Here is a 26289-nt window from a genome sequence, read left to right on the forward strand (position 1 = left end):
GCCCGTGAACCCCAGACTGCAACTGAGATGAGAAGTTTCTTGGGGCTAGTCAACTACTGCGCAAAGTTCATTCCGAACTTTGCTACATTGGCAGATCCACTGAGAAAGCTGACCAGAAAGGACACGCCATTTCAATTCGGTCATAAACAGCGACAAGCGTTTAAGTCGCTAAAGGAAAGCTTGATGAGTGCAGAGACCCTGGGCTACTATGATCTAAATGCACCGACAAAGGTCATAGCGGATGCCAGTCCAGTTGGCTTAGGAGCAGTGCTGGTGCAGGTGCATGCTGATGGCCCGAGAATAGTAGCATATGCCAGCCGCTCGTTAAGTAACGTTGAAAGGAGATACTCTCAGACGGAAAAAGAAGCCCTTGGACTTGTGCATACCTGCCAACATTTGAAAATGAGAATTAAGAATTTTTAGCGCGGTATGTCTTCGAAAATAAGAAATCTGTACACTTAACAGGCGTTCGCACATGCAGCGGCAGTGTAACTGGCAATACGCGGTAAATCTGTGCAAAAAAAAGCGAATTTAATCATGCAGCCCTTCAACGCACGCAATACACGTGAACTCTAACATCGCGTAAAGGATAAAACAAGCTTAATTTGGCTTAAGCAACACAAACAAAAAACAAAAAAACAAAAAAAAAAAAAAAAAAAAAAAAAAAAATCGAAATTTTGAAGAAAAAAAAAGAATATTCCGGATTTTGGGGTCCTAAAAATCCAGAAAATGGAATATTCCGGATTATTCGGAAGGGTTGGCAGGTACGCTGAATTCAATTCGGTGTAGCGATTGTCCAACACAGCTCAGTTACGGCAACATTTGACATGCATCGATCAAACTATACACAGTACATGTACGGTACGCCTCGCCATCGCTGCCCCACTCCACTGGCACCGACTCACCTCCGGTACCGCACTGCAGCGTGCGTTCACTCTGTTTACCATAGTCCCGACACACTTCTTCCAAATACTGGATTAGACAATTGAAAAGTTAGTACGGTACGGTAAACTCCATGAATCCATCAAGCAAGCCTATTCCTTGGGATGGGAAGACATTATAAGTAAAACTGACAAACTTTTGCAAGTTTAGTAACCATTCACGATCACACGTCGAAGCTAACCCGTTCGCTCAAAATTTATCGCACGTGAAGCGTGCATGTTCTTGTACATTGCTTGTATGGGTGTGTGTGTGTGTGTACGTGTATGGAGAGTACATGCCAGGCTTACACACACACACATAATGCTGATCTCTACGCTTATAGATCAGTGGCACAAACACGCTGCAAAACCGTCATTACAAGCCAAATGAGCTTCCGCGGCCATCAACACACACACAGTATACTATACGAGAGCTCTCACACAAATCGCGGCAAATGGTAATACAAGCCCAATTTGGCTTAAATTTCCAAAATGCGGAATCTCCCGCATTTTAAGGTCCTAAAATTCCAGAAATGCGGAATATCCCGGAAAATGCGGGAGGGTTGGCAGGTATGCTTGTGTGGGCTTGTGAAAGATTCCATGCGTACCTGTATGGAATAGAGTTTGATCTAGTGACTGATCACAAACCGCTTGAAGTCATTTATTCACCGAGATCTAAGCCATGAGCGAGAATAGAGTGGTGGGTTCTGAGGCTTCAACAGTACAAGTACAGGGTAGTCCACATCGCAGGAAAGTCCAACATAGCAGATCCATTGTCAAGATTGCTGAAGGATGATCAACCGAGAGAAACTTCTGTGTTGGAAACAGAAGCAGAGAGCTTTGTGCGTTTTGTGGCAGTCTAGTCAACGCCAGGTGCGGTGACAACGAAGGAAGTCGAAAGAGAATCTGAACATGATCCTGAACTCGAAGTTATCAGAGAGTGTATTCACAGTGGACAATGGGATGATTGTCCATATCAAGCATACATTCCCATCAAGGATGAACTCTGTATAATTGGTCAGTGTGGATCTGTCATGAAGAGTCTAAGATGGCGGCGTAATCGGTCGTTTGGCGAGCCGTGACGTCAATGCATAAGGTCTATACGGCAATGCGTTTTTCGATCTACCCACTCCTGCTGTTGCTGCTATAGTGCTAGCTACTACTACTGTTTCCTAATGCCGGACAAGAGATTAAACTCCCCGTCCAAAAACGGTGGATCGACCGAGAAAAAACAAAGAAAGTTGCCCGTTGATTGTCAGCGATCCAACGCCATGTCTTCGCCAGCCGGCCCCGGCAGCTCCCTGGTGAGTGACGCGGCCGCTGCGGCCCCTGTTTGGTTCATAGAATATGAGAGGCGTTTGGATTCAAAGTTTGATGACCTGCATAAGAGACTGGATTTTCATGAAGCTGCTTGTGAAGAAAAGTTCCAACATCTGGAAAAGGAATTGGCTGCAGCTTTTGATAAGATTGACGACCTTGAGAATAGATCTCGAAGAAACAATCTAATCTTTTTCAACTTCCCTGAAGGTGAGGAGCCTGATTCTGCCAGTGGATGCAGTGAGTTGATTTCATCTTTTTTGGCCTCTATTGACAAGAATCTTGAGCATGTTCAGATCGAGAGGGCTCACCGCACGCCGCCAGGTCCACTATCATCTCGTGGACATCCCCAGAATGGCAGCCAGTACAAGCCGAAGGATCGTCCAATTCATGTTTGCTTCAGTTCGTTTCAAGATCGAGTGAGGGTCCGGAAGGCATGTGTTGCTGCGTTCAAGGAGGGGTTCAAGTTCAAAGAGAGATCAAAGTTGTATGTTGCAGAGGATTTCAGTCATCGCGTTCAGGCTCGCCGTAAAGCTCTCCTGCCTGAGTTAAAGATGTTGCAGCAACAAGGAAAGCGAGCATTCTTTGTATACCCTGCGACAATTAAGTATGTCCAAGATCACCAGCTGAAGGTTCACAAGCCAGGTGTTTGAATTGCAACTGTAGTACACCATAACAACACTGTGATTATCATAGTGGCTGTCTCGTACAAACCGTCTGACTTTCACAGAAAACTTTTATATTTTACAAGATGACATGCCTTGAACTTAACGCGTTTGAACTTGCTGGACACCAGATTAGTTTAGTGATGTCGGTCTTTTTAAACATATTTTGTTCACTTAAACTTTTTTAGGAATTCTCGGGGTGCCCTGGAGGTGCCTTGTTTTTGGTTACCCACGATTCACCATTGGGGATAATAGTTTTTATTGTTCTTATCCTTGTTGATACTGGTACATTATGATTAATTATGAGGCTCTAAGGTTTTCTCATTCTTGCCACATACTGTTGGCTGCCTTTACAGTTTGTTTTGTTTTTTGGTGGGTGTTTGTGTGTATGCTTTTTTCACTGAGTGTGTGGTGTGTGCCCTTTTCCCAGGGGTTCTTTATCATGAATCAAATTGTGTACATTTTTAGGATATTACTTGTTTTGTCAACTCACTGTTGCTACTCTAGGTTTTTACTGTTATATGATGTTACAGATTAATACTTTTAATTGCAGAGGACTGCATGACAACTTTAAAAGAAAGAAAGTTTTTAATTTTTTAAGAGAATTTGGGTATGATATAGTCTTTCTTCAGGAAACCCACTCTAGGATAGATGATGAGAAGCTGTGGCGTACTCAGTGGGGAGGGGAGGCAGTTTTTGGCAGCTATGGTTCCAATAGCCGAGGTGTGGCTATCTTGTTTAAAGCTTCTTTGAAAATATCAGTCTTATCTTTTCACCTGGATCCTGAGGGAAGATATATTATCCTCCATGTTAATGTTAATGATGTACACTTTATTCTTGTCAACTTATATGGCCCTAACAAAGACTCACCAGATTTTTTTGTTAATGTTTTTGCTAAGTTAGATGAAATAGGTAACTCTCATGTTATTTTAGCAGGAGATTTGAATATTGCGGTAGGCCCTTTAGACTATGAGGGTTCTAATGCAACCCACTCTAATGCTCGTGCCAAAATTGCTTTTAATATTTATGTAGAAGAACTAAGTCTTGTAGATGTATGGAGAAGAGATCATACTCATGATAAGATTTTTACACGCCATCAGAGAATTCCATTTGTTTCCTCCAGGTTAGACTATATTTTTATTTCTAGTGATTTGTTGAATTGCGTAAAGAAATCTAAAATTGTGACTGGTATTTGTTCTGATCATTGTATGGTAACACTAGCACTGTCACTAAATGATTCACCTCGGGGCAAGGGATACTGGAAACTGAACGCTGCACATTTGAAACATTCAGAATTTTGCAATTTCATTAAAGACAAAATTAATGAATTTAAGGAATTTCATGCTGAATGTGATCTAAATCCACATATTATTTGGGATGCATTCAAATGCACAATGGCTGGTCATTGTATGGAGTATTGCAGTAGAAAGAAAAAAGAAAAGAATTTGACTAAGAATAATTTACTAAAGAGTATATCCTTACTTAAAGAAAAAATTGGTTCATTGAAGAAGGATAATAGTTCAAATGAAGAACTGCAAGAATTATATAGCAAATTAGAAGTTGAAGAAGCACAGTTGAATGAACTTCTGGATACTGAAACTGCTGGCTCTATAGTAAGGTCTAGATTAAAGTGGGCTGAACACGGAGAAAAAAGCTCTAAATACTTCTGCAATTTAGAAAAACGGTCCTATGAAAGAAAAACTATACGCCAACTGAAGGCGAACAATGAGCAAATCATCACTGATCCTAAAAGAGTACTTCAGGAAATTCATTCTTTTTATAAAGCTCTATACTCTTCAGAGGTATCTCTTGAGGATAGGGACACTATCAAGGATTTTATCGCCCCTTTGAATATACCTACCTTATCAGATGATTCAATTTCTGCTCTAAACAGACCTTTAACCAAAAATGAACTTTGGACTACATTAAAGAATATGGGAACAAATAAGAGTCCAGGACTAGATGGCCTTCCTTGTGAATTTTATTTAACCTTTTTCAATGATATCATAGATTTATTACTCCACTCTTATAATTATTCCTTTCAAGAAGGAATTTTATCACAATCTCAAAGAAGTGGAATAATCACGCTTCTTCCAAAAAAGGGTAAGGATCCATTGTTAGTAAAGAATTATCGCCCTATCTCTCTACTGAATGTTGACTATAAATTATTAGCCAAAGTTATGAGCTCCCGTTTGAAGTCTTGTATAAATTCTTTGATACATACAGATCAACAAGGGTTTATGAAGGGACGCAACATTGGGGCCAATATTCGGGTTATAATTGATTTAATTGAATACACAGACTATATGAATGAGCCAGCTACAATTATTTTGTTAGATTTTGAGAAAGCGTTTGATAGAATAGAACATGATTATTTATTTTCAGTCTTGGACTATTTTAATTTTGGAGACAATTTTATAAGATGAATAAGGTCGTTTTACAATGACAGAACTAGCTGTGTGTTAAACAATGGTTTTATGTCCAATCCGGTTGCAATTAAAAGAGGAATATTCCAGGGGTGCCCAATATCCCCTCTTTTATTTATACTAGCTATTGAAATTCTGGCTATTTCAGTACGACACAATCCAGGGATAAAGGGAATTTCAGTTGGCAATTTTGAACAGAAGACAAGTCTTTTTGCAGATGACACAACTTGTTTTTTGAATGGGGAAACAGTTTCCTTTAAACATTTATTTGAAACGTTGACTCAGTTTGCAAAATTTTCAGGTTGTCACATTAATTTAAGTAAGTCAGATGCAATTCATATAGGAAAGCTGAAAGGCAGTACAGTTATTCCGCAAGATGCATTAGGGTTGAATTGGAAATCAAAAACGTTTAAGGCTTTAGGAGTGGTTTTCTCATTGAACACAAAAATGCTTTACGAACTGAATTTTGTTCCCAGACTTGTCATTATAGAACAGATTTTAAATTGTTGGAGGCATAGAAGCCTATCCTTGTTGGGCAAAATTGCTGTTGTAAAGTCGCTTTTACTCCCCCAAATGTTATTTTTGTTTTCAGTATTATGCATTGACCTGCCAAACTCCTTCTTTAAAAGATTAAATGGTTTGCTTTTTAAATTCATTTGGAGCAATGGCAATGACAGAGTTAAGAGAGATATATTATGCAATGATTATGAAGAAGGGGGTCTAAGGATGATTAATCCTTTAGTTTTTGCACAAGCGCAGAAAGTTTTGTGGATGGCTAAACTCTTAGACGATAAATATGAAAGTTGTTGGAAAACAATAGAAATATATATTCTTTCTACCTTTTGTGATGACCATCTTGTCCTTTTTAAGGCAGATGCCCCTGATTCGGTTTTGGAAAAACTTAAAAATTGCCAGTTAACAGCGTCTATTAAGACATGGTATTTATATAGGCAAGAGATGAAAAGAGAACTAGGTTTATGTCAGTTTCATTTACAAGATTTTATTTGGTGGAATAGAAATGTAAGATTGCAATATAAAACACATTTTTTCTATCCAGTTTGGTATGAAAGGGGTATTCATTCCATTTTTCAATTACATAATGGTTTTGGTAACCCCAAAACATTTGAAGACCTCGTAATTGAGTTTGACATTCCTATTAGAGACCAAAGAAAATATGACTCCCTCATGAATGGCATATTTTTGGAGTGGTTTGATAATTCTCTTAATGTGGATGAGAATATATTTAATCAAATTTTTAAAGATTTATTAAGTCAAAAGAAAATGTCTAAGTATACATACAATATTTTGCTAAAGAAATATAGTTGTACTAATGCCAAAAGGGAGAGTAAATGGGAGGAACTCTTTGGCCATCAACCCAAAGAGAAGGATTGGTCGATTATTCATACGAGTAACTTTTGTTGCACAATTGAGACTCAGTTAAGGAGTTTTTATTTCAAAATTTTCCATAATGCTATTGGTTTTAATGCATTTTTGTTCAAGATTGGGAGAAAGGAGTCTGCTAATTGTTATTTTTGTTCAGATTTTCCAGAAACTTTAGATCACTTGTTTTGTGACTGTAGGAGAGTTGTACCACTGTGGGAAAAATTGGTGGATAAGATTAACACTGGCACTGATCACAGTTATAATCTGACTCTGTCAAAATTTAATTTTTTGTTTGGGATACAGTCAAGGGACAAATACGCCTCCTGTATAAATTTTCTCTGTTTATGTTTAAAATATTATGGTATGGTATGGTATTTATTTCATTCTTCATAAAAAACATATACAATACATACAGAGTATTAAAAAAAAAAGAGAAATATATAAATACATGTAGAAGGGTAACATTACAGATAATATGAATACAATAAAAAATAACAAGGAAACTAGTTAAGAAAGAAAATTTATGTCGAATGAGGGGTCAACAAAAAAGAGCATTTAGCCTTGTTAAACGTTGACCCCTAAACAAGTACGTAATTAACATAACATTAAGAAGAAAAAGAAAGCAGGTAGAAACAGTAAAACGAAAAAGGAAAACATTATACAAAAAAATAACATATATATATATACTATGATATTCAGGTTGTTGAGTACAAATTTGATAAAAACAATCGGAAGGAACGTTTAAAACTATTTAAGGAAGGTTGATTCTTTAGATGGTTTGGAATCGTGCTCCATAGATGAGGACCTTTATAAAAAATAGTAAACTTTGAAATATTAGTTCTAACTTTTGGCAGATGGTATTCAACAGCATTACGTGTATTATAATTATGTATGTTACTATTTAAAATAAATTTTGATGTAATTGGAGATGGTAATAAGCCTCTAGAACACATAAACATAAATATTGCAATATTCAATCTATTAATGTCATAAACATTTAGGAGATTTAACTGGGAAAAGATTGGCAAAGTATGAGCATGATATGGTGAATTAGAAATTATTCTTATGGCTTTTTTCTGCAAAACAAATAGTTTAGTAATAAAATAATCATGATTGTTTGACCAAGCAATATTACAATAATTGACATGGGAGAAAATCAATGCATAATATAACATAACTAAAATATGTCTTGGAAAATGTCTCAAACGGTAAATAATGCCAACAGCTTTGGCAACACGATTGCATACGACACCAACGTGTTCATGCCATGTTAAAGATTCATCGATATGAACACCTAAAAATTTCACACAAGAAGTACGATTAATTTGATGACCATAAAAATTGATTGCAAAATTATCTTCAATACGTCGTTTAGTGAATACAATATATTGGGTTTTAGCAACATTCAAAACTAGTTTATTGTTGATCAACCATTCACTTAATTTATTTATTTCAGAATTGAATGAATCAACTAGCGTACGGAGATTATTATGAGACATGAACACGCTGGTATCGTCTGCAAATAATATAAAATGTAACAAATCAGATGAACTCACAATATCATTAATATAAATTAAAAAAAGTAAAGGACCAAGTATTGAACCCTGGGGCACTCCACAACGAATGGGCAAATATGAAGATTGTTGATTTTGAATAGAAACAAATTGTTGACGATTTGATAAATAATCTTTAAATAATTGCAAAAGAATTCCACGAATACCATAAGCCTCTAATTTACGTAACAAAATTACATGATCTAAAGTATCAAAGGCTTTACTTAAATCAAGAAATAAACCAATTGTGAACTGTCTAGAATCAATTGCATAAGAAACTTTATCAATGAAATTAAGAAGAGCAGTCGTTGTGGAGTGTCCCGTTCGGAAACCATGTTGATTTTCAGACAAAATATTGCACGATGTTAAGAAAGTACTTAAACGCTTATATAAACACTTTTCAAAAATTTTAGAGAAAATAGGGAGGACAGAAATAGGCCGGTAATTATGTACATTAGTGCGATCACCACTTTTAAAAACTGGAATAACTTTGGCTATTTTCATTTGATTAGGAAAAATACCAGTTGACAAACAAGAATTGAAAATAGAACAAAGAGGTACACAAATCAAATGTATAATTTTCTTGACAACAGTAATATTAATATCATCATAACCAGCACTGGTACCATTCTTCAAACAACGAACGATATCGATAATTTCTTTACATGATATAGGAGTAAAATATGCTGATTTGTCATTAACAAATACATTATTATTGTAGAAACTGTTGGAATATTGCACATTGTTTGTCAGATTGAAACCAATATTAACAAAATATTCATTAAAGCTTTTAGAGATATCTTCTTTGTTTGTAATTGTGGAACCATTTACATCAATTTTTTCAACACAATGTTTGACAGATTTCGTACCAAGTTCTCCATTAATAGTCTTCCAAATTAGTCTAATATCACCCTTATCATGATTAAATTTATCCTTAAAATATTGATATTTAGCTTTCTTAATTTCATTTGTAACTTTATTTCTGTATTGTTTGTAAACTCTTTTCCTATATTCAGTTGAATTTTTCAAAGATTTTTCATACAATTTCCATTTCTTTTTAATTTTTTTCATCAATACTTTATTTATCCATGGTTTATGCTTACGTCTATTAACATTTATTTCTTGCAAAGGAAAGCATTCTTCATAAATGCGAATAAATTTTGACAAAAAGCAACTATAGCTCACATTACAATCACTTGATTTCAAATTCCATCTGACATTTTGCAATCGTTTACTGAATTCAAAAATATTACTATCATTAAACTGTCTTTTGCTTATTACATATTTCTTTTCCTTGATTTTATGATGACAAACACTAAATACAGGAAAATGATCTGAGATATCAACTAAAATAGCACCGTTTAATTTATTGGTAACATCATTAGTAATAATATTATCTAATAAAGAAACACAACGATCGGTCACCCGAGTAGGGTGATGAATGAGTGGATACATAGAAAAAGTTACCAGCATATTTAAAAAGTCATTAGCTTTATGACAAGATGTGGTATTTAATAGATTAATGTTGAAATCTCCCATCAGATATACAATTTTATTCTCTGTGTTTATTTTATGAAGAGCTGAACCAGTTATATCTAAAAATTCTTGCACAGACTGATCAGGTGGCCTATAAATTACTCCTATAATTATGTTCTTATTACATACATTCTCTATTTCAATAAATATACTTTCTATTACTCCATTGTTAATATCTAAATCACCTCTATGTTTATGAATCAGATTTTCCCGAATGAACACACCAACACCCCCTCCTCTCCTCTCAGCTCTACTATTATGTAAAAAGCTAAAACCTTGAATATTGCACAATAATGAGTTGTCTTTCAGCCAAGTTTCAGTTACGCCCATAACAGAAAACTGAAAATTCAGACTATTTAACAAAGCAGAAATACCATCAAAGTTACTTAGAATACTACGACAATTCATATGTAATATGGAAAAATTTGTCGAGTTCAAAGAATATTTCAAAAGGGTAGAATTAAGGTCATCAGGCAAATAAAAAGATTGATCTATTCCAAACGTCTCATTATCTCCAATCATAGGTGACAAAATATGGGAAACTGTACTCAAATCAACATTACTGATCGCACGTTCATATGATGCCCGAAGGGTCATCATTCACACGTATACACATAAATACACAAGAATAAATATTCACAAAACCAAAGTTATTACTACTATTACATTGAAGAAAAAAAAATTAAAAATGTTCCAGGAGTACAGAGTACTGCAGATTTGGAATGCACCACAGTAATTGCATGATTGATAACAATGGGGAAATGGGTCTCTGTAGAGTCAGTGATAGCTTCAGTGCTAGAGAAAAGTCTTTAATGGTCACTTTAAGTCATTTTCGCTCGTAATTAATCGTTTAATTTGTTTGCCTCCACTCGTTGGGAAGAGGCCGAGTATTCTGCCATCGGAAGACCATGCGGTAAGTGTCTTCTCACAATTTTTCGCTTTTGCTAGTAAGTTAGCGTTTGTCTTGGTAAGGTCCTCGTCGATCCCCATTCTTGTGCCTTTCAGTTCGCGTCGCTTTGACAAGACAAGACTCCGCATACGGTACGACACGAATTTAGCGATGATGACGTCAGGTTTTGTTCCGTCATTGCGTTTGTTGCTTCTTGTTGAACGGGCAGGGGGATTCACAGATTCCGTAGTCTTTGTAGGCAGGCGGTGTGATCGTTCGATGTCCTCTTTCTTCAAGGTCACTTTGAGCCTTTCTCGAGCAAGCTCACAAATGAGGTCATCAGTGTCCTTTCCCTCTTTGTGTGCGACACCGTAAAAACGCAAACAATTGCGTCGCGAGTATTGTTCTTGGATGTTGGCTGTGCGCTGGACCCTGGTCAGCGATGATTGTTGGTCTTCAATCAACTTTTTTAGATCAACGATCTCCTTCTCCCTTTCATTGAAAATTACATTTACTCATGTAGGTTTCAGGGAAAAGAACTTATTTTCGAAGCATTTGTTTCAATGGTAAAGTTCAAACAAAAATAGAATATAAAATTGCCCAAAAGAAAAATAAGTTACAAGTCCATTTTAAGAAATTTTAAGAAGTTTAACTGAAATTTAGGAGTAGTCTTGCAAAGCTCTGTTGTCATTAACATCTTCATTGGCTTTTTGAACTGTAAACTTGCCCTCTGGGAAAGTATATGCGTGTGAGTGTGTGTGTGTGTGTGTGTGTGTGCGTGTTTATGGGTGCATGAGTGCGTGCCTGTTTTGTAGTTTTAAGATGATATTATATTTTATATTGCTGCTTTTACTCTGTTAATTTTTCAGAAAAAACAATAAAAACAGAAAGAAAAAAAAAAAAAAAAAAAAATTGGTCAGTGTGTGCTGAGAGGTAGCAGATTGGTGATTCCACAGGCACAGAGGCCAAAGATGGTGTCATTAGCTCACGAAGGACACCTGGGCATTGTTGGCACCAAACAGAATTTGAGAACCAAGGTATGGTGGCCAGGATGTGAGAAAGATGCAGAGAAATTCGTCAAGACTTGTCATGGTTGCCAAATCACAAGCAGGGGTAATCCACCAGAACCAATTCGAAGTACTATGGTGCCAACAGGACCTTGGGTGGATGTAGCTGTTGATTTCCTAGGACCACTTCCGACAGGAGAATCTATACTTGTGGTAGTTGATTATTATAGCAGATACTACGAGTATGCAATCATGAAATCAACCACTGCAAAGACAGTCAAAGCCCTGGCTGAAATCTTTGGCAGACATGGGTTACCTGTGACGTTATACTCAGACAATGGACCCCAGTTCATCTCAGAAGTTTTCGCAGAGTACATGAACATTACAGGAATTCACCACCATCGGGTGACTCCTAAATGGCCCCAAGCCAACGGCGAGGTCGAAAGACAGAACCAGAGTATAGTAAAAAGGCTTAGAATTGCACAGGCAGAAGGCAAGGATTGGAAGGAGGCCTTGCTAACTTACGTCGCAGTCTACCGGGCTAGTACTCATTCGACAACGGGAAAAAGCCCGGCAGAAGTGTTGTTCGGGAGAAAGATCCGAACTAAACTACCACAAATCCAGGACATTAGTGAGGATCAGGAACTCAGAGACAGGGACCTCCAAATGAAAAGTGGTGCAAAACACTATGCAGATCTGAAGAGGGGAGCCGTACATTCTGACATAGTGCCAGGAGATAAGGTGATAGTAAGACGTGATGAAAGGAGGAAACTAGACACGCCATCCTTTAGCCAGCCATACACAGTGACAGCAAGAACAGGAAGTATGGTAACTGTGAAATCTCCTGACGGAGTCCTGTATAATAGGAATGTATCAAGTGTAAAAAGATACATGTCCCGAGACACTCATAATGAAGCTGCCAATCCAGAGAGGACAGACGGCAATCCTGAGGCGGTGACCGGTATTCCTGAAGGGTCGGACGGTAATCCTGAGGCGGAGACCAGTACTCCTGAGGCGGTGACCAGAGATCCAGACTCAGAGGCAGCGAGCAACACATCAGGCGGTGACCAGAGACATCAAGATGGTGATACCCAAGCAGAGACAACAAACACCAACGTTCCTATGGCAGCTAGTAGACCACAACGCCAGAGAAGATTCCCTAAGCGATATGATGATTTTGTGTGATTCCAGATCAATATGGTGGGGATGAGCTCTTTGTAAAATAGCGACAGTGATATATGAAACTACATGTGCCAAGGAGAAATGTTTGGAAATCATTGGTTGAAGCCAAGTTATGATTTAAAGGGTGTACGCCTTGCGCTGCCCATATTTGTGAAATCGACATGTTGGAGAAATCACCATGGAAACCAAGCGTACGAGGAAGTTGTGTTATGTGCTAAAATAATAAGTTCTGATATATATGTTTCAATATTACACATTAATCAATGTAAAAGGGTGTACGCCGAACGCTGCCCTTATTGTATGTGATAGGTCTGGCGAAAAACACAAGTTTGAGTTGGAGCATCGATCAGTTTTCAAAAATGGATTCAATCATCGAAGAGAGTATTTCCAGAAACTTCAGTTTCAGCTAGTTGTATGAATGCTTGGAGATAACAGATGATTTACACAAACTCAAAACTAGAACTCAAATAGTATCCAGTGAACAGTTGAACTTTTATTTGGACCACAGACTACATGTAGATGCATGAAAGATATTGCATGAAAGATATTATATTGCATGTTATGTTTTATGTTGTTCAACAAAGTTGTTTGGAAGATAAAACATTTGGGAAAAGTTTATCGACCAGATAAATTTGTTGTTTGTTAGAAGTTGTTCTTTAAAAAAAAAAGAAAAAAAAAAAAAAAGAAAAGGAAGAAACAAAAGCAAATGCACCAAAGCATGTTTATTTCAGTAATTCACATATGGCTGAAACACAAGAACAAAAGAAATATTACAAGAATTTTCAGTGAAACTATAGTATAAAAATAGACCAGGATAAAGTTTCATTCTGGCAAAGGAGGGATGTCATGATAATGAATATGTATCAGATTATGCAAATGTGACACCTGTGACCTCAGAAGGTCAGATCGCATGTGCGCGATGTATATGGGATACGCGTGACTTGATACCCAGTGCGGGGAATAAACACCAGACTATGGTTTATGGAATTCAACTACTTTGTTAGTTTGTTTGCACTTAATATGTGACACTGGGGTAGATTGATTAGGAGGGCATTGCCAAAATCAAGACGGGAGGAAATCAGAGCATGAACTAATTTTTCGGTGGCAGACTTGGACAAATATTTACGAATAAAACCGATATTACGCAATTGGTACCTTACTGATCTACAAATATTAGAAACTTGGTCAGACATTGTCATATGTGAGTCAAACATAACACCGAGATTGCGACACGTTTGTGACAAGTGAATTATGTGGCCAGAAAATGAAATGCAATTGATATTAACTTTACTAAGCTGTACTTTGGAACCAAATATAAGGAATTTACATTTGTCTAAATTTAATTTCAAGGAACGTGCGAGCATCCATTCATGAGCATCAGCCATGCAAGATTCAAGGCGATGAACGGCTCGTTCTGCAGCGGCTTGATCTGAATTGAAGGAAATCATAAGTTGAATATCGTCTGCATAAATATGATAATCTATGCCATGTTGTAACAAAACTTGTCGCAATCCAATTAAATAAATTGAGAAGAGAGTAGGCCCGCCCACAGAACCCTGTGGTACTCCACAAGAGAGAGGCAAAGCAACTGATTTGCAACCATTAATACAAACGATCTGAGAGTGGTATGACAGATAAGACTCGAACCATTTGTGTGCCTCACCCATTACACCAAGTGAACTAATTGTGTTCAAAAGGATAGTGTGATTAACGGTGTCGAAGGCGGAGGACAAGTCTAGCAGCAGGAGAGCAGTTGGGTTACCCCTATCCATCCCTTGCAGGATATAGTTGGACACATTTACAAGCAGTGTTTCCACACTATGATGGGATCTGTAACCTGACTGGAAAGGGTCGAACAAATCATTGTCCAGAAAATAATCCGAAAGACGAGAAAACACAACCCTTTCAAGAATTTTGAACAAAAAAGGTAGGTTTGAAACTGGTCGATAATTTTGGAGGGAATTTCGGTCCAGAGAAGGTTTCTTCAACAACGGAGTAACATGAGCTATTTTCAATGAGGAAGGAACATGTGCCTGCTCTAAACTCAAGTTAATCAAGTAAGAAAGGATGGGAGCGAATGTGGAGGAACAGTCCATTAATAATTTAGTGGGAACAGGGTCTAACTGACATGATTTGGGAGGTAGTTTACGTAAGAGTGACATAATCTCCTTAGGGGTAGTAGGTTGTATTACTTCAAAGAGGAAGTAAGGGCATGGTGTGGTGTTTCATCAGGTGATAAACTGTCGCAGATGGTCTTGACTTTCGTCTGGAAGAAGTGGATGAATGTAGAGGCCATTTGCTGGCTGTCCGTGTGGGCAGAACTTGTGCCACCTGCAAATTATTGTTCTAGCATAATGATGAGGTAATTAAACTACTCTAATATTTTGATGTCAGATCTTAAAGCTGATATTCTAAGCAAATAAATGTCCCTTAATTTGGTACCTACGGCAATCATATGTTATTTATAAGATTTTCAATTACATAGTATATCACAAAAAAATTCTGGCTACTCGAAATCCTTAATTGAAATGTCGAAAATATCCGCCTCTCTTTGCATAGAAAATCAGTCACGGCCTACTATTATGACATCACGTCCAGAAAAGAGTATTCACGTACCCGGATGTTCAATAGAAAGCATGTGCAGAGTGATACGATTTTCGGCTTATTTTTGTTTCAAAGGCTGAAAAGTCTAATAAATCATAATTCTATGTACAATTCTTTACCTTCCCCTAATATTTCATAGTATTAATATCAATAACCCCCTTTAAAAATTATGACATAAACATGCCAACTTAACGATGTGCCATTAGTCGATATTTTCACCATGTAATTTTTGTTTTGGTGTTGAAATCGGCCCAGGCACGGAGTGAACAGTATAATAGCTGTCTGGTAAGTGGACCCATGCACAGTTCATTACCATACAGCGATCGCCCGATGGTTTGTTCTTCCTTTTTCCCATGTCTTTCGCCTTCTTTGGCCCTGAAGATCCTTCATCTACCAATTCTGACACGGGTAGTCAGGAGCAAGTCTTTGTTAGTTGTTTATCTTAGCTGGTACGTCGCTTTCATTCTCTTGCAATTGCCGATAAACATATAACTAGCGCACGTACGTTCCATCACAAGCAAGCAGCGCCTAGAGCAGCGGCCTGGTCTTACCTCCCGGTTCTGCTCGCTTCACAAACGTTCGTGCAAGAGCCGCATCACTCGCGGGTGAATGTCGTTCGATCAATAGACGTTGTCAAAATATTATAGAGGAAGCGCGCTTGCATGATCTCGTTCAAGTTTGATATTTTACAACATAAAACGTTTAACTGGTACTGTATCCTTTTTTGAGGCAGTCACACATATCTATGATAAGTATTATCATAGTTCTAGGCCTATTCGTTTTACAAAACTGCTGCTGTACCTGATTTGATGACAAGATAATGCACCCACCTATTCATATGTGCATGATTTAACCTTGTTTCCCAAGCAGTAAACTTGTCTTAAATCTCTACCAAATAGGTGAATATGAGGATATAAAAAGAAATCAGCGACTGGAAAATGTTGCTTCGTTATTCTTCATTCAAATGAAAACAGAAAATCCATCAAATATACTCCCTAACAGCAACAAATCTAAGCTCTGACAGGATAGCATTTACGTAGGGATATCACTGCCATTCACTCTCACTGAGCCGGCCATGAGTCCCGTTCGTGACGTCACGGATAGAGGCCCGACTCTACATGCACTTCCGGGTGTCAGACTAAATAGTTTGGTAGAGTTTACTTGCATAAATTCACCATTCTAAACTTGTTTTTATCAGTTGGACACCATTTAGTGTTATTCTGGGGGTTAAAAGCTTTCTATTGATGTAATTATCTCAATATTTGGGATTGTCTTAGAGTATCAACTTTAACTAACATGAAATAGATATACCCAAAAAAATTATCAACAATAGATTTAGATTTCTACTTAGTAAGGACCTCGCAGACCCATTCTCGGACTTGGAAGACTTGCTCTTCTTCTTGCGTGGTGCTTTAGAAGGTTGTGTTTTCTGATTCCTAGAAAAATAATTTGAGATACAATTTAGCCTAGACCTAAGTACCACATCAAAACATTATATCATGCAAGGCAATATAATTGACAGACGTATGGTAAAAAATCTGAAATTTCTACGTGGATTTATTGAAATCATGTTTGTTTACATTCACGCATTCACTAACCATGCTAACAGACACTATAGTCACTGCACTTGGGAATTCACTACACTTCACTCAGAAGTTGTGTAGAGTCTAAATCTAGTGACTAGTCGCTACATACAACCTCAACACTACATGGGAATATTGATACGTAAAATAACATTCTATACTATGCAGTAGCATTATATTCAACAACAGACACAATAAAAATCTATATATCATAATATAATTAAGTTTCAGAAATAAACGTACCTTTTCAGCTGTTTTCTGGGGCCAGTTCCGCTCGTCGATGGTCCGTCATTCGACAACAAACTCGTATCTCTACGAGTGGGACTAATAATATTTTGAAAATTTGTCGGGCTCATTTTCTTGGGAAGAATCACTAAAATGGGATAAGGAGGCATCGGAGTATGAGGAGTCACTATCTATTGATGAAATTTCATCGCTAAAATAATTGCTGGAAGACATTTTGGTGTGATTTGGAGACGTTTGATGAACGAAAATCAGCAAAAGTCCGATGCGCACAACAGTGGGGAAAAAAAATAACGGGTCTTTTTCAAATTACGTAGGGGTACTTGCGTACTGTCCTCTACGTTGAAACTTTACACACACATAGAACGGGAATATCTTGATCGAATGCTTTTTTTTCTATTAATAAAGGAAAAAAAAAGAGGAAATTTCTATGTGTACATTTTCTTTTTACACATGGTTTATGTATGGTTATCTTTGAGTGCACTAGTCAGTACTATAGTTTGTAAATAAAATCAAGAATATTAAAGGGGCACGTTCCCGCCAGTGTAGTTATCGCTGCTCTAGTCATCGCCATCTTGGTTCCGAAGATCGACTTCTAATTTGCATACAGCTGTCAATCAAAGTACGCGCGTCCTGGCCTGCCTTCGCCAAGCCAGCTGATCGCTGCCGATCGTGACGTCACGAAAGTGGGCGGAAACAGCAGCCGAATCTTGGAGCCGAACTGCGATTGGTATTACTTCGGCACATGTATGCGCTAATCGGCATTGTGCGGGCATTCAGAACATGCCATCTGCGTAAGAGCCGTATTCTGTTGGTGTCAATAGGCAGCTAGCACCAGGCGCGGATCCAGGATTTCTTAGGGGGGGGGGCCCAAATTTGAAATTTTGCGAGCCAAATATTGGTACGTAATGGTGACCAACAGTGACGTAATGCGGGGGGGGGGGGGGGTCGGTGCAGGGAGGGGCGAGTTTCCCCCTCCCTCCTCCGCGAAACGCGGAAGCTTTGACGTTTCACTAAATTATTAGAGAAAGAAGACGATTCGTTGTACCGTTCTCGAAAAAAATTCTCGTCTGAATTAAGTTTTACACCTCCCGCGCGAAGCGCGGAAAATTTTACGATTTATTTAACTATTAGAGAAAGAAGACGGTTCGTTGTAGAGTTTTCGACTCTTAATCCTCGTCTGAATTCAGGTCCCCCCCCCCCCCCATCCGCGCGAAGCGCGGAAGCTTTTAAGTTTCTTTCAATCATTAGAGAAAGAAGACGATTCGTTGTACCGTTTTCGAAAATAATCCTCGTCTGAATTTAGATTTTCCCCCTCCCCCTCCTGCGCGAAGCGCGGAAGCTTTCACGTTTCATTAAAATATTAAAGAAAGAAGACGATTCGTTGTACCGTTCTCGACTCTTAATTCTCGTCTGAATTCAGGTCCCCCCCCCCCCCCTCTCTCGCGGAAGCTTTTAATTTTCATTAAATCATGAGAGAAAGAAAACGATTCGTTGTACCGTTTTCGAAATAATCCTCGTCTGAATTTAGATTTTCGCTCGGAAGCTTTTACGTTTCATTAAATCATTCGAAGCGCGGAAGCTATTACGTTTCATTAAATCATTCGAGAACAAGACGATTCGTTGTACAGTTCTCGATTCTTAATCCTCGTCTGAATTCAGTTTTCCTCCTTCCGCGCGAAGCGTGGAAGCTTTTACGATTCATTAAATCATTAGAGAAACAAGACGATTCGTTGTACTGTTCTCGACCCTTAATCCTTGTCTGAATTCAGGTCCCCCCCTCCCGCGGAAGCTTTTAATTTTCATTAAATCATTAGAGAAAGAAGACGATTCTTTGTACCGTTCTCGAAAATAATCCACGTCGGAAATTAGTTCCCCCTCTATCCCGCGCGAAGCGCGGAAGCTTTTATGTTTCATTAAATCATTAAAGATTCGTATTAAAGTTCTCGCCTCTGAATCCTCGTTTGAATTCAGGTTCCCCCCCCCTCCCGCGCTCAAAGCGCGGAAGCTTTGACGTTTCATAAGATTAAGAGAGAAAGAAGACGATTTGCTGTACCGTTCTTGATTCTGAATTCCAAAGATATCCTTTGTCTGCTCCTTTTTCTTTCTACGCCCCCCCCCCCCCTGGCTACGTGCCTGCGGTCCGATAAACACATTTTGATACCTTGTCCGACCCCGCAAGCTCAGGGGTTTAAAGCAATAACTTGCGGTCAGATAAGCATTCAGGGGCCCGCCTTAGGGCCCCTGGTGGGGTCGAGACGGCGGAGCCGGCCCCGGAAGCTCAGGGGTTTTAGTCGTTTAACTAAGGTCCGACGAGCAATTTTTTGTATACCTTATTATTTTGTGACACTGGCAGGACACTATTGGCGTGGGGTACAGGGGCAGAGCCCCCCAAAATCAGGGGTTTTAGGCATTAAATTACCGTCAGATAAGCATCTATGGGCCCCCGTAGGGCCAATAGGTGGAGTCCATGGGGGCAGAGCCCCCGGAAGCTTAGGGGTTTTAGGCATTTAATCCAGTTCAGATGAGCATATTTTGATGCCTCATTATTTTTTAACACGGGCAGTTAACTATTCTCTCTTTCTTGCTCTCTTTCTATTTTATTTCTCTTTAATATATTTTTCAAAAAAGTGTAGGGGGGGGGGGAGGGAGCTCGAGGCTCCCGATCCCTGCCGTACCTCGGGCCCTGACATGTAGGAATCTCAAGAATCATATTTCTTGCCTGGCTGTAAATTTAGGATGTAGGAATCTCAAGAATCATATTTCTTGCCTGGCTGTAAATTTAGGAATTTGTCATTTTCCAACAAACACATACAAACGTATAATTTACTAAAAAGTGAGGAAAAATCTCGGAAATTAAGTAATTTCAGCATTATTTGTATTCCACCGTTGTGGAATTAGAAATAAACCACGTTTGAATTTGATTTCCCCCAAGCCCCCCCCCCCCCCTATCCGTACGCCAGTATCTCCTCTTTTCCTTTTTTCTTTCCCTTTCCTTCCTTCTCTCTTATTTTTTTGATGGGGGGGGGGGGGGGGGTCAACAGCCTGGGAGGCAAGGCTCTTTCGGCCCCCCCCCCCCCGATCTCCTTCTTTCCCCTTTTCTTCCTCTTTTTTTTTCTCTTTCTCTCCTCTTTCCCTTTCCCTTCTTTTCCTTTCTTCTCTCTCTTTTTTTTTTTTTTTTTTTTTGCGGGGGGGGGGGGGGGGGGGGGGGGGGCAGGGGGGGGCCCGCTCGGCCCCCCCCTGGATCCGCGCCTGAGCACCGTCCGCCAGCGGGTACGTATTTTGAATGCCCTCTGGAATACGGGGAACATGCCCCTTTAATAAAGGAACAAAATTGAAATTTCGTACATTTTCTTTTTACACATGGTTTATTTATGGTTATCTTTGAGCTCACTATTCAATATGTGACCCCACAGCTAAAAACCATCAATAAGTCGCAAAATGAACAACAGAGATAATGGCAGGAGAAGCGGGCTTTTTGAATAGGATGCCAGTCATAAACAATGAAAATATGCAAGTTTAGAAAATAGACAAAAAATAGTTTACAAATTTGTATCATGTCATAAAAAATGTAAGTGCAAAAAATAGGAAGAAAATAGTACTCGCAAATAGGTAAAAAGAAGTCTGAAAAAGATAAAGGTGAAAAATAGGGAAAAAATAGTCTGAAAAAAATTAAGTTGAAAAAATAGGGAAAAAATAGTTTTGAAGTTGAAAAGAGAAAAAAAATAATCCTATTTTTTTCATATTTTTTTGGAGAAAATAGGAAAAAAATAGTCTGAAAAAGATGAAGATGAAAAAATAGGGAAAAAATAGTTTGGTACTCGAAAATAGGAAAAAATAGTAAGCAAATATTAATTGACTACGAGGGTAATGGTACAAACTATCATCGCCGAGGTGATCTTGGGGCTACTATCTTCCCGAGCCGCAAGGCGAGGGAAGATGGTAGCCCCGAGATCACCGAGGCGATGATAGTTTGTATCCATTGCCCAAGTAAAGGAGGGTAATATTTGTTTTATATCCCACATCGACAATAAGGTCTATTTAAAGTGAATTTTACATAATAATAAGAACTGATTCTGCAGACAGTTTAGCTTCAGCTAGATTTTACAAAGCGCAACATGCATACATGAAATACAGTTGATGCGCGCTCATTTGACATTGACATTGACTTTGACATTTCGCGTAACCTACTTTGCTATGCGTATTCAAGGGTGGGCAAGTGGGGTAGCAGCAAAAAATTACTTTACAATAAGTACTATCTCGACCTGAGATCGGTAGATAGTACTTGTCTATACCTTTTTCGTGCTCTGTACAATCGCAATGCAAACAACTATACATGAGGGATATAATCCACAATAGTTGAAGGTGAAAAAAATGGGGAAAAAATAGTTTGTACTTGAAAATAGGAAAAAAATAGCCCAATTTTTTCCTATTTTCTTTAGGAAAAAAATGGTCTGCTTTTCCAGAAAATAGGGAAAAAATAGGAAAAAAATAGGGAAAACATATATTTTCGCAACACACAAAACTACTAGAGCTTTTAAACAGTGTTAAAGCACAGTACAACACGTACCTTACAATGAAAATCTTTTTTAGCGTCTAATATCTGTCTATTTTCTTTTTCTGATTTTGTTATAAATGGTTTAAATAATAAAATGGAAGTATTATACACAGGTTCTTACCAACTTTAGCTGCACTTCCATCTGTCTTGTCAATCGGAATTTTGGATCTAGCAGGCATGGGGGAAGAGCTTGTACGTAGGTTGACTAAAACAGTTGTTGTTCTCCGCTCTTGCGATCCAGGAATAGACGCGATACAATCATAGCTGATTTCACTGGCTGTAGCGTTGGCGTATATGGTTTTGTTTTTCGTCCCGTCAAGATTCGTAACTTCAATCATGTCTTTTGTGTGCAGACTTGTGGATCCATGTAGAAAGTAAAGCTCGATATTTGGAAAGTAACCTGAAGCGGAGCAGCTTATCTCGACTGATTGACTCGTTGAAATAGTACAAGTTGATTCAGTGTCGTTTGGAGAGTTCATTTGACATTCATTGATGATTGGGTAGGGTTCCTTGGGGGGAGCTATAAAAAGAAACAATGTTGACAATCATTGAATATTTTTCTTTGAAAGAGGTACTGCAAACAGGCAACAAACAGGCATGTTTCTAAAAAACATTTTTGCAGTATCTAACAATATTTGTCTAACTTTGCATGCAAGGAATCTGATAACATAGAAGAGGGCTTTCTGGGTTCCTATTTTGTCTCTATTGTTTCTTCCCTGTTTTTAAATCATCTTAGAAAGGATTGAAATATATCCGATAAGACAGCGCTTCAAGAGAGTTAAACAACTAAGAATAGGCTCAACGTGCGAGGGAGTTTAGCAATTACGTAAAGGAATATACGTTATGTTGTACAAGGATACACGTAGGATTGAATGAAAGGGGCGGCCGATTTTGGTCCAATGAATCTGCATATGGTAATTTATCAAGCCTATATTGATCAACAAATATTGCTATGACTTCGAAAATTATATTCTAGAAAAACATGTCTAAGCCATATACTCACAAAACACACTGATGTCTGTAAAGTTGTGTATCTGACTCCCCTTGTAGTTCGCTACCCTGCATACGTATAGTCCTTGTTCTACAATGCTGACTTCTTTGATGATTAAGGAGAACTCTGCATTCATCTCCATGATCCGACACAGCCTTTCACCTTTACATACTCCTGTAGCAGGGTCTCCTGTAATCCATGAGACGAGGGTTGGTGATCTTTCAGGGTCATCTCCTTTCTTCCAGTAGACAGCTAAAGGTGTCCCGCGAAACTGACATTTCAGGACAACTCTGTCCCCGATTCTTACTGTTTTATGTAAATCAGTGTACACAACATCATCAGGAACATCGCAAGCAACACCTGAATAAAATATATGGGATCAATTAATGACTAAACTTCTAAGGAGTTCGTAATGGCGTTATCACAGTTTTTTCCTTCATAATCATTTTGCCTTCGGCGTAGACTAGAAGGGATGAGATTGATTTAGATGACTCCGGCAGCGAGAGTTTAACACGGCTTGCAAGATTTTCAACATGGATGTCGATTTTGACCCATAATTTCCTTAAAAGGGACCATTAAACGGATTATTTCAGTCAAGTTGGTAAGTGGAACTGAATTATTATAGCCTAGGCCTAATTTACAATATAACATGCACGAGGTAAAATGACATTTTGGGGGATTTTGGGGGCAAAACGCTACGACCTGAAATGGCCGTGGCGTTATCAAGGGAATGTGTATAGACGGTTTCCGTCTCTAAAGAGAGAGCCAGCCGACCCTACCCCAATAAGAGGCTAACGAACGAAAGAGACGGAAAACTCGGTCTAAAACAAAGGAAGCGTCCAGCTGATGGCAGTACATAGCTGTCCACGTTTTAATAGCACATCACTGTATATATCGTCGCCTGGCTGGTAGAAGGGAGTTAGCTCGAATTTCAGGTCAATAATGAAACTGTACTCTAGGCAGAAGGGCATTAGCACTAAATCGTCTCAAACTTTTATAAAAGTGACTCGAAAAGTAGTTTTCGAGTTGCTTGCGCGCTAACGCCCTTCTGCCACCCGGCCGACGATATATATATATTTTGCACCTGGATTGAGGCCTACACACATTTTGGACATGACACACACCACACTGCAGTGCGTAATCTTCGTCGTATGAAGTAGCATTTACCGAGGAAGAAGAAACGACTGATATGAAAGACTAGTACATACTAGTAGGAGTGCCTCCAACAAGGCCAATTATACAGTTCCCCAAACTCCAAAGTTGACAGCCCGGCCCTGGTTTACAATAATGGTGGAATCTCTATTCTCTTACCTGAAATGTAGCATGATACCATAACAATACCCAAACATGTCGCGAAAAGCCAGAGACTGCCAATACGAGGGTCCATCTTAATTGGTCGTGTGACGTGTGGTAATATATGACCACCAACATCCATCCATCTTCGAGTTCTAGTTCTACACGTACACGCAACAGGAAATTATATAACGTCACAGGGTAATCCCCGAATGTCAATTTTAATCCGTAGAGGGCAAGCGTCTGTTGCGTCTCGTACCGATTTGCTAATCTTTCAGGAATAAAACGATTTAAAAAAAAAATCAATTTAAATCCAAATCCCCAAAATAGCAAAAAATTAGGACTTTACTATCATTCTTATTATTATCTTTATTTGTTAGAATAGAATAGAATAGAATAGAATAGAATTTATTGACTCATTTGACCCCTTCTGGGGTATGAGAGTACAACACATGTACATGTCATGATAATGATACATAATAAAGAATACAAACATAGCTTAATAATACAAAGAATACAGAATACAACAAAACAACAATATAAAAGTATAACGATAAATAGGAATGATCTAAACCTAGCCTATGCTAAACATAAATACAATATTATACAATATGGCAAGCATACATGAAAAGTGGAAAATACCACATGAACAATCTAAATACAAACACAAAGAAAAAGAAAGATAAAAACAAAAAATAATTTTACAATTTTTTTTTTTGTTTAAATACATTATTGTCTTAACTAAAAAAAGAAATTATAAGTTTCATTTTTGTACATGTAAGTGAGTTGTGATTGGATTGTTAAGATATATGCAGACTAACAAAATACGCCATAATCGTCCACTGGACAAACAAAAACATAATGGAATATAATGTAATAAGACAAACAAAACAAAAAGTATACTAACAAAAAAAAAACAAAAAAAAATGAACAAAAGAACAAACAAACCATCAAAACTATACTTGACCTAAAGAAAGACTGTACTACAGATCAAGAATTGTTGGTTGCTTAATTAACCTACCACTTCGGGTTGTAACATTTCTTTTTATGGGCGACATATGATTGGATTGTTCAGATTTACATGTATATAGACGAGCAAAATATGACATTATTATCCTTAAGAAGAGTACTAATTTCTTCAGCTGTCCTATACACCGATACGGGCGAATTTTCATGGATGTGAGCCCTCTACGTTTATCATTACACGCTGGGGGGCTTCTATCAGCTTGCGCTTTCATCTTGCATGCAACGATCATTGCTTTCTCACAGACAAACCACTTATTATTCCTTGCCGCTCTCGGACATTTCAACTTCATTTTGTCTAAATTTATTTCATTTACGATGGATGAATGGGTAGATGATGTCCGTCATTGGCGAGTTTTGCGTGCGTTTTCGGCAATCGAAGTTTGGGAGACGCCGTTGTAACGGTGCCCCACATATTCATTATCGTGTATGTTAACATGCAGATGATTTTATTGAATTGAAGAGAGTGAGAGACGGAATGATTTAGAGTTAGAATATAAATAATTCAAGGAATTTTAGCTAGCTGGAGCAGAGTTGTGAGTTCGATCTTACGGTACGGAGGCACTCTCACCACACCGCCAGTAGATGCGGGCCTAAGTATGAACGAGCTCTCGCTCATTCAACTTTCCCATTCAGGTGCTATCCAGAAGCCCCCCAGCTGCCCCAACTGTAGCGCCACTTACGGCGGCTTGCGTGGAAGGTCGCCCAAAGTGTATTTGTGTATACCGGAACATGAAAATAAATTCAACATGTGTGATGTGCAAGGGCGTTTAACTATTACTTTGCGACCTAAATATAACTCTCTTTCCTTATCTTAACTCTCTTTGTTTATCATTGACATTGAAAATGGAAATTAAGAATTAGCACATGAGCTTTATACGGACCCCCCCCCCCCCACCACCACCACCACCACCACCACCACACACACACACAGAGGCGCGGATCCACGGGGGGGGGGGGGGGGGGGGGGGGGAACGACGGGCCCGGGCCCTCTGTCCTTAAAAAATAAACAAATAATTATTATTTTAAAAAAATTAAAAAAAATGTTTTATATATATATATATATATATGTATATATATATATATATATATATATATATTTTGTAGTTAGTGCTG

At 38.3% G+C, this 26289-nt stretch overlaps 2 protein-coding genes across 2 annotated transcripts; one reads left to right on the forward strand and one right to left on the reverse strand.

The window, feature by feature from the left end:
* Positions 1-1500: 1500 nt before the first annotated feature.
* On the forward strand, positions 1501-13134 carry LOC115921223 (uncharacterized protein K02A2.6-like). Its single transcript, XM_030978482.1, has 2 exons — positions 1501-1937; positions 11605-13134. The coding sequence occupies exon 2, from the start codon at positions 11661-11663 to the stop codon at positions 12879-12881; it is 1221 nt and encodes a 406-aa protein (XP_030834342.1). The 5' UTR covers positions 1501-1937; positions 11605-11660; the 3' UTR covers positions 12882-13134.
* Positions 13135-19744: 6610 nt separating this feature from the next.
* LOC115921449 lies at positions 19745-24309 on the reverse strand. Its single transcript, XM_030978943.1, has 4 exons — positions 24169-24309; positions 22870-23217; positions 21988-22386; positions 19745-19800 (listed from the first exon to the last, which is right to left on the reverse strand). Exons 1-4 carry the CDS (start codon positions 24290-24292, stop codon positions 19745-19747), a joined length of 927 nt encoding a protein of 308 aa, XP_030834803.1. The 5' UTR covers positions 24293-24309.
* Positions 24310-26289: the final 1980 nt, after the last annotated feature.

The sequence above is a fragment of the Strongylocentrotus purpuratus genome, unplaced genomic scaffold (assembly GCF_000002235.5).
Source record: "Strongylocentrotus purpuratus isolate Spur 01 unplaced genomic scaffold, Spur_5.0 spur5_scaffold_1, whole genome shotgun sequence".
Lineage (NCBI taxonomy): Eukaryota > Metazoa > Echinodermata > Echinoidea > Camarodonta > Strongylocentrotidae > Strongylocentrotus > Strongylocentrotus purpuratus.